This window comes from Eptatretus burgeri, chromosome 15, assembly GCF_056783735.1.
Source record: "Eptatretus burgeri isolate ZD-2024b chromosome 15, Ebu_testis_v1, whole genome shotgun sequence".
In the NCBI taxonomy this organism is placed as follows: domain Eukaryota; kingdom Metazoa; phylum Chordata; class Myxini; order Myxiniformes; family Myxinidae; genus Eptatretus; species Eptatretus burgeri.
The window spans coordinates 39,388,227-39,397,863 of NC_140975.1; the positions used below are offsets into that span (position 1 = coordinate 39,388,227).

Genomic DNA, 9,637 nt, shown 5'->3' on the forward strand with positions numbered 1-9,637 from the left:
CTATTTGTCACTTATAATCCTCCCCATTCCTATAGTGAAAAATGCATATTTGTGAAGATCAGTAGGGTCCGAAGTTTTGGGGGTCATGGTCATCGGTCAAAATTACTAATTTTCCATTAAAACTAAATAAAACACGGTTACGAAAATACAACTTCACGGGAAAACGGCTGGCTCAAACACTGTCAAATTGTATCCACAGGTGGGTAATGAACCTCGGACGACCCCATTAACTTTTGGGTCCAATTAGGTCAAAGGTCAAGGTCAGGTCACGAAAAGGTCAAAATCTTTTTTCGTTCATAACTTCGTCAAAAATGGTTTAATTGACTTCAAACTAAGACTAAAATATTCCTTATTCTATTCCTTATAATCAACATTCAGGTTAAGGATGTATCAAATTTTAATTTGATCCCCAAAATAACTTTATGCCTTAAATGGGCGGGATTTGTTGTGCCTGGCACCACTTGTTGATGAAGTTATGACCGTAAAATGACTTTGACCTTTCAAGGCCACGTAAGGTCATGGTGTCAAATGAAAGCCAATAAAAGACTTGATATACGTCTTCCATAGTAAACACGCATATTCCTAACCTTTTTTGATGTATAATGGAATTGATTTTTCTTCTGTTTTCGTCCCTCAGACAACTTCGCCCGTTGTCACGTGTTTAGAATCCTCGACGGAGTAGTTCGTCGTAGTGCTTTCGGCACTTGGTCGGTGATATTCGTTCGGGTTTTCTCAACCGTCGAGTTTTATATTTCTTGAATAATAATAATTTACGCACATTGTTGCTGGGGTAACCGTTGTGGTGATGAAATGAAGGAAGCAATGAAAGTGTGGATGACTTGTGGGGTTTGAGGTGAACGAGTGAGATACATGTAACATGGCGTTGAGAAATCAGTTACGTTGAAAAAAAAAAAAAAAACAAGATTCCAACGTTGTTGTTTGTTGTCCTTTGCCTTCCTCAGGAGAATCCGACACGTGGCCTTCGCGCTCTGCGATGTCCTTTAGGTTTAGCCATGTTTGCTCGGTCTTGCTGTCTCCACATCGGGCCTTTGATCGTGCCTGTAGTCCGTCGTCTTTGCCCGTGCTTTCCTCGGTTGGAATATGTTCGAACCTTCAGGAGCTCATCCCATCTACGAATACTCGGTGATTTTTTGATTTTTTTAACCTATTACCGACCTATCTACATAAAACACAGTGTGTGTTTGTGTATTTGTCTGTTCCACTTCATAAGGACGATTTGAGTAGGGTTTTCAATTTCAAGGCCAATCTTTTTCACACGATTGGGTGCTCACTACGGTCTGTTTTTTGTTTTTTGTTTTTTTGGATTAAAAAAAAAAAAAATTTTTTTTGGATTAAAAAAAAAAAAAATTTATTAAAGAGTAATCACGTCTCTTCTATTGGAATTGTAGACGGTGACTTGCAACCGGGCACCAAGGGCGGTGTACAGAAACGTTTAAAAAAAAAATAAGTACAAGGTGTGGGGAAATGAAATTCACCTGCACACGATGTGCAATGTGTGCAGAGTAAAACGAGTTGTTCATTTGTGACCCTCCAGTGCAAAACCAGTCGGAAGTAGCAAAAATTCAATATATCGAGTTATTGGGTTTATTTGAAAGCCCATAAAATAAGCTTCACAATGGTGTATCATACATGGTGGTCCATCACAAACTGACCGAGATATCTTTCGATGAAGTTTTACAACTATTGAAACGATTGCTGGTATACGTTGCAAAGGACTGTTTCTCAAACTCCAGAAGCTAATATCCGGTTATTTCGATTTTCCCAATAAGGCCTTAGTTATTTTATAACTTGGTTTACACAGTTCTTCAGCTGAAATGTCGGGTCGGTAGGTCGAAATATAAATATACTTTCAATTTTTAGAAATTATATAATTTTATGATTTGTTTTCGGATGTTCCATGGAAAAGACAAGGGTCAGTGGGGGGGGTGGGGGGGAATAAATATAAATCCCAGACCAGGAGGATCTAAGAAAACATTGAAGATGGAAGACTATTCAAATGCAGGATGCCCATGTTCACTGCATCATCTGATGTGAAAAACAATAGAGAAGGATTAAAACTTGTTTTTACAATATAGTCTGGCATGTTTTTCTTATAGAAACCTGTTGGATCATCAAACAAATGGAAACTATGCTGAGAAAATTACTGTCCAAGTCATAGATGTGTGCGTGCACACCAGTGCAGAGTGCTGGATATGATTTAAAAAAGGTGTCTACTAGGAGTCAACACGCTCAAAACGGTCAATCAGAGCCATAACCAGCTCTTACTTTTCAGCGGGCATCTGATCGTACCGTATCGCCATCCCCATGAGCACATCAAAGGCTGATTTCTGGTCCGTTTAAGGCTGAATATCAGCATTTCGCAAAGAAACTTTGACGTACTTGGCACCGAAATCTTTCAATACAAACAGCGCTGTACAACTTTCGACAGAAACAAAATTGGCACGATCGAGAGTAGCCTGCGAATCATCCCTGCTGCTGCACTGAATTGATGCAATAGTTTGGCCAGAATATTCGTCGTCAAGATGTTGCGTGATTAAATCACCAATACAGTCACTCAAATTTATACCGCTGACATACTTCTTAACAATCACTTTTGCCCCAGAAACCACAGTCAATCTGAACCACGCTGGCCACTGCTCAGACGCCATGACCGAAGACTACTGCACAGTTTGGTTAAAGGTGACTCAGCATTTCGGTGCGCGCACGCGAAATTATATTTTGAAAATAAATGCCAACGTTTACATTTCGGGTTTAAAATTGTAGCACCTTCAGCGAAAAATTTATAAATATAAAGGGCTAAAAATGTGTTTTATATTTATATTTCATTTCGGCAAATATACTGTCGACGGATCTGTAAACCAAGTTATAAATTAACTAAGGCCTAATGTGTGTTGTAAAACTTCATCGTAAGATATCTCAGTCAGTTTGTCACGGACCACCATGTATGATACACCATTGTGAAGCTTATTTTATGGGCTTTCAAATAAACCCAATAACTCAATATTGAATTTTGCAACTTCCTACTGGTTTTGTACTGGAGGGTCACATATACGTCTGTCGGATGTCCAATAAATAAAGATATTAGCAGTTAGCACACCTGACGCTAGGCCGAGGCTTCAGACTTTGGCAAGGTCTCGACGAGGCTACACTGTCAAAATGAAATATCCCAGAAGATAAAGAAAATATGATCACATTTGTATATGTAGTGTTTTAAAATAACGTTTTTTTTTTCTTCTGACGAAACATATCTTCCAGTCTGCTTGAATATTTCGTTTAATAACTCATCATTTTTGATGGGCTTTTATACCAGTACTTTAATATAATGATGTCCTGCATAGGTTTTTCATCTGCCACAGAAATAGGTGAGAATATGTTGTGTTCCTTGCAATGAATTAAACATTTTATTCCACTCACATAGGTTCAAGCGGTGAACATGATGCCTGGCACAATGAGGAAATGTTAATCGCTGCGGGGTTGTTGACCAAGACGGCGGAGCCAGTCCTTGGTGTGATGAAACCGAAGGCTGAGCTTTCTCACTATCGCCACTTTGCGCTTTTACCTTCTTGTGCACAAACATTCGTGGAGAAACTTGGCATTGACTTTTCCAAGGACAGAACTCTTATTGCTGATTGCTGTCCAGGTATGTTCTATTTTCCTGATATTGTCAGCCTGCTGAGGAAAAAAATCTATGCATTGACCACATTCTCACTATTAATGCCATCAAAGGGACCTGTTCATCATCAGTGCCCATCTAAATCATTTGTGTGTGTGCGCGTGTGTGCGCGTGTGTGCGTGTGTGTGTGTGCGTGTGTGTGCGCGTGTGTGTGCGCGTGTGTGTGCGTGTGTGCGCGTGTGAGTGCGTGCGCATGCGTGCGCGTGCGTGCGCGCGCAAACCCACAGCAGCTATGCAAGAGTTTCAGACATTTCGCGTTTTTTACCTCCCACCACCGAAGTTGGACGGACGATATGTTTTCACCCCTGTCTGTTTGTCTGTGAACAGGATATCTCAGAAAGTTGTGGATGGATTCAGACGAAATTGGTGGAGAGGTTGGATGTGTGACGAGGCCAAAATGATTAGATTTTGTGAAGATCCAGCTACTCTTAAGTTTTTTTTTTTTTTTTTTTTTTTTTAGTGATTCTTTACCATTGAGAGATGGGGCTAAAATAATATCAAGCACGATATATCAAAAAGTTATGTATGAATTCAGACTAAACTGAGTGGACAGGATGGGTGTGTGATAAGGAAGAAGTGATTAAATTTTGGTGAGGATCCAATTCCAGATCTGGATCAGAGGATTTTATAAGTGTGATTCTTCACTATTGTGTGATAGGACCAAAAACAATATATAGCCTGATATTTCAAAAAGTTGTGAATGACTGATGATATACCTTAGGGGAAGAGTTGCTTAGACGACAAGAACAAGCCAATTTGATTTTTTTTTTTTCTCAGACGCTGTTGGAACCTGTTCCAATCGTCTTCCTTCAGTGTTTCCTCGCCTGGGCCATGTCTGCCTCTGGATATTGTCATTTTGAAATTATTATCTTGCCAAAACGAAGTTTTTGCAAGATATGTTAGTCAGCTTGTATGTTTTTTTTTTGTTTGTTTGTTTGTTTGTCTGTAATCACTTTAAAAAAATTCTGCAGAGCATATTTATCATTGGAAATTTTTGTAACTTCGTATATCAGAAGCCTATAGAGGTCTCTTTCAGTGCACAAAATTTTGAAGGTCAAAGGTCAAGGTCACTTTGTCGCAAATCAGGGGAGTTGACGAAACCCTAATTTTTTCAGTAATTTTGATCGGATCGTCTTCAAACTTCATGGGAATATAGTTCATGGTCTGCCACTCAGCTGATTAATTTTTGGTGGCGATTGGCCTTGACCTTCATATGTTTTTTTTGTTTGTTTTTTTTTGGTCTGTAATCACGTATAAATCACTCTGCAGAGCACAGTTATCATTGGAAATTTTTGTAACTTCGCATATTAGAGGCCTATAGAGGTCCCTTTCAGCGCATAAAATTTTGAAGGTCAAAGGTCAAGGTCACTTTGTCGCAAATCAGGGAGTCGACGAAACCCTTATTTTTTGAGTAATTTTGATCGGATCGTCTTTGAACTTCATGGGAATATAGTTCATGGTCTGGCGCTCAGCTGATTAATTTTTGGTGGCGATTGGCCTTGACCTTCATGGTTAGCGCCTCAGGTCAAACATATTTGACCCCAAGGTCAAATTTTCAAGTTTTAGGAACCATATCGTGTAGTACCTCAAATTGAACACCTCGATGAGTGCTTTCTAGATATGACAAGCTTGAGACATTATGACGTCATTTGGTGACGTTATGAGGTAAAAGCATATTTTTCATGGTGACTCTGTAGAACGATTCTCATCGGAATCTCTCGTAGGCAGATATTCCTCAAGGAGTCGCTCCTGGTGGATAGCAGCTCTGTTCACCTCAGTGTGACCTTAAAGAAGTCACACGTGGTCACGTTTTGGCAAGATACGGGTCACCCTGCGGGTGACATTGGTTTATTTTTATTTCAATCGGCTTGTTCTTGTCACCTTTTACTTTTTGACTTATCTGCTAAGCCTACAGGATGCATTGGGGCCAAGTGTGTGGACTTTAAAAATGTGCTGTTTCCGAACGATTTTTTGTCATGAAGGGGTGTGTGCTTGCCTTCGAGTCGTGCTGCCGGGATGAATGTTGTTTCAGTTGATGCTGTGGCTGCTGGGAGAAATGTTGTTTGAGTTGATGTTGCCGAATGTAAGATGAATGTTTTCGTTTTTCTTTTGTATTATTTCATGATTATATACGGATCCGGGTTTTGTAGCTTGCCACAAGGGAAGCAATCGGGTCCCTCTTTAACGACCGGTCCTGAGGCGACCAGGCCCAGATAACTCTGCGCACTTGCAGGTTGCTCAGCAACTATGAACGCCGATTGGCACGGCCAATCTGGGCAGGGTTACACTACTTCGCGCGATACCTTACCTGTGGACGGCCGGTCAATTTGGGTCACGTGTCCCCAGTGCACACTCAGCTTACTGCCGAGCATTACAGTGAGTGTGCACTAACAAACAAACAAGAGCAAATTATTGGGGTAGAACTTCCTGTGTAACTCTATTTGTGCACAGTGTCAGACCAATAGAGGAAAAGACAACCGAGACAGATTGGAAATAGGAACAAACAATTATTTATTCCAAACACACAAGCAAGCAATCATTTAAAAGCAAGTATTTATAAGCAAGAAAGCAAAAGGGCACACAAGAGCAGATTTAACCATAACATGTACTCTTCTTATTCAATCTTACTTACACAAACGACTTTGCCATCATTCATTCAGGGGCGAAGAATAAAACTAAGGGGACAAGGGGAGAAGAAGAGCTGAATAAAATTCAGGGGAGAAGAAGACCTGGAAAATAAAATAAAAGTAAAGTATGGGGAAAAGAAAAGCAGTCTTTTCTTTTCTCCCTCACTTCACACAGCCCCAATATACAAGAGAATGCGGAGGAAAATGGATGGGGAAGATGGGTCGTAGCGATGTGGTGCAATGAGACACGCAGCCACGTCCCTGAGGTGCCCACACCCAGTAGGTGAGTTCTCTTCTGCATCCCAGATATGCCAGCTAGATATGCAACTCGCCCTCCTCTCCCACAGATTCTTCCTCCTCAGGCCCCCGTCGATGAGGTGCTGCCGTTCACCCTCCTCGTCCTTCGTGGCTGACAGGATCGAGAGGGCAGGACGACGGTCATGAAAGAAGTGTTCTTTTCCGCACAGAAGCTTGACACCAACTGCTCGCGAAACCTTCCTTTCTTCACCCTCATATGTTTTTTTTTCCTCTTCTCTCACAAGCCTTCTCCATCCCTCGGCTTTCTGCGTCTGAGCCTTTTGCTCATGAGCTCTTTCCCTTCTCATCAGTTTTTTCCCTTCCTCTCATGAGCTTTTTTTCTTTCCTATCATGAACTTTCTGTGTGTGAGCCTTCTGTTCATGAGCTCTTTTTGACCCGGCTCGTGCGAGCCTGTATCTCTGCTTTTGCCTTCTGCTCTTCTTCTCTCATCGCTCTTTCTTTCCATCCTCTCACGAGTCTCTTTCTCTCTTTCTCTCTTTCTCTCTTTCTCTCTTTCTCTCTTTCTCTCTTTCTCTCTTTCTCTCTTTCTCTCTTTCTCTCTTTCTCTCTTTCTCTCTTTCTCTCTTTCTCTCTTTCTCTCTTTCTCTCTTTCTCTCTTTCTCTCTTTCTCTCTTTCTCTCTTTCTCTCTTTCTCTCTCTCTCTCTCACACACACATTGGTCTGCAGCTGATGGGGGTGGGTCTATGATGTCGCTTGTGGTAAATGCCACATCTGAGGGAACTTTCAACGCAGCCCCCGCCCCTCTCTTCACATGCCTAAGGCTACGGCGAGAGCCCTTATCCCCTCCCTGTTCGCGCAAAACGTCCTGTGTACTGTACGTACTGTTCCACATGCGAGAAGCGCTGTCCCCAGGCCACGGACACCAAGGATCATGAGCATGCATGTGAGAATGGACATAGTCCCATGCGGTGAAGGTAATCCAATCGGCCCGATGGATGAAAGACCACAGACAGATCGAGCGTGCCCAATTTAGCAATGCGTGAATGGAGGGAAAACGGAGAGGGATTCCAACGGACCAAGGGACGGCCGAACAGATGTGGGGCCAAAGGTAAGACTGATGGGGCTAAGGAGGGATTGTTAAAATGATGCTTGGTGAAGGGGATTATTAGTGGATTGAGAAAGGCGGACGGGGACGGAGGGGGGGGGACCAATAGTGTGAAGGACGAAAGATGAAAGTGACAGTGGGATTGAACAGAACGATGGTATGAAGGAAGGAAGATTGAAAGCATTGGGGGTTGGGGGTGGGGGGGAGGAACATTGAAACTGAGAAAATACAGCCGAGAAAATGCATGCCCCCCACCCCCCGAACAGCCCTTCGACAAGGGACCAAGGGCTATCTAAACAAAGACTAATGAAACAAGTGGTGCCAGGCACAACAAATCCCGCCCATTTAAGGCATAACGTTATTTTGGGGATCAAATTTAAATTTGATACATCCTTAACCTGAATGTTGATTATAAGGAATAGAATAAGGAGTATTTTAGTCTTAGTTTGAAGTCAATTAAACCATTTTTGACAAAGTTATGAGCGATACAATTTGACAGTGTTTGAGCCAGCCGTTTTCCTGTAAAGTTGTATTTTCGTAACCATGTTTTAGTTTTAATGGAAAATTAGTATTTTTGACCGATGGCCATGACCCCCAAAATTTCGGACCCCACCAATCTTCACAAATATGCATTTTTCACTATAGGAATGGGTAGGCTTATAAGTGACAAATAGAATAAGGTTCACTATAAGCTTAGTTTGAAGTAAATCAGATCATTTTTGATGAAGTTATGAGCGAAAAACGATTTTGATCTTTTCGTGACCTTGACCTTTGATCCAATTGGACCCAAAAGTTAATGGGGTCGTCCAAGGTTCATTGCCCACCCGTGGATTAAATTTGATAGCGTTTGGTAAAGCCGTTTTGCCGTAAAGTTGCTAACAGACAGATAAACAAACAGACAAATAAAAATATCCCATAGGGCCAGGACTTGATGAAATTCATCGCTCATGTATTAATATATGTGCGTAGCGTGCGCAATACGCAGTGTCCACCCATCAACATGCATATAATAACACATACTAATCACTATACATCTATGTTTTAAGTTTCAAATGAATCCGATAAGATTTTGCAGGGTTATTGAGAGAGAAAAAAGCAGGCCCGGTGTGGCTTATATTGCTGACTTCACGTGCGTATTGCGTGCATATTATGCGACGCCTACTCATTAGTTTTTTTCTTGAATTGCAATATGAGAGAATAGATCTGAACCCCATAGATCTGAACCCCGAAGTTCAGATCTGCGATGAGAGGATTGTGTAATATTAGAGGCCGAGGAGATTCGTTTTAAATTCCATTAAATTGTTCACTGTGAATGGTAATTTTTCTGAATATTTGGTGGCATTATGATTCATAAGTGATCATGACTACCATGAAAAACCGTAGATAGCACTTACCATGTTAAATTAAAATACCTGTCACCTCCGTAATCCGTAACGGATGTGACCAATTTTTAATTCAGTCAAAGATAGTCCCCTTCTACGTCCGTGTTTCAAATTTGAAAGGAATCCGTTAAGATTTGGCGGAGACATGAATTTTTGAAAATCGGCCCATGCTAAAAGATACGGATTTTCGCGATTTTCAGGAATTTTTCCTGACCTTGACCTTTGACCTTGACATGCCAAAAGTTATAGGGTTCTATTCTGGTGCCCAATAAGTCCATTGGTGAAGTTCCATGACATTACAACTCGAAATGCGACCTGTAGAGCGAGATGTACACACAAACAAACAAACAAACAAACAAAACAAACCAACATACTTTACAAAATCGTAGATTTCGTCAAGTAACAAAACAAACCAACATACTTGACAAAATCGTAGATTTCGTCAAGTAACAAACCGGACGATTACAATATCCTGCTCCCTCCCTCCGGGAGGCGGGATAATAACTGATCCTCAGGTCATCTATGTGTCCAAACTGTCCATGTATGCTCTCCCCCTGGGGTAAGTTTTCC

At 41.4% G+C, this 9,637-nt stretch overlaps 1 protein-coding gene across 2 annotated transcripts in view; it reads left to right on the forward strand.

The window, feature by feature from the left end:
* The first annotated feature begins 686 nt into the window (after positions 1-686).
* TFB2M (transcription factor B2, mitochondrial) overlaps positions 687-9,637 on the forward strand; it is a 52,833-nt gene continuing 43,882 nt past the window's right edge. Inside the window, exons 1-3 of one of the 2 annotated variants that reach the window (XM_085857927.1) lie at positions 687-707; positions 963-1,143; positions 3,440-3,661. In XM_085857927.1, coding sequence (XP_085714053.1) covers positions 1,014-1,143; positions 3,440-3,661 — 352 coding nt within the window. In that variant the 5' untranslated portion in view covers positions 687-707; positions 963-1,013. Of the gene's footprint in view, positions 854-962; positions 1,144-3,439; positions 3,662-9,637 lie in introns of both variants that reach the window. The other variant, XM_085857926.1, reaches the window with a different exon arrangement.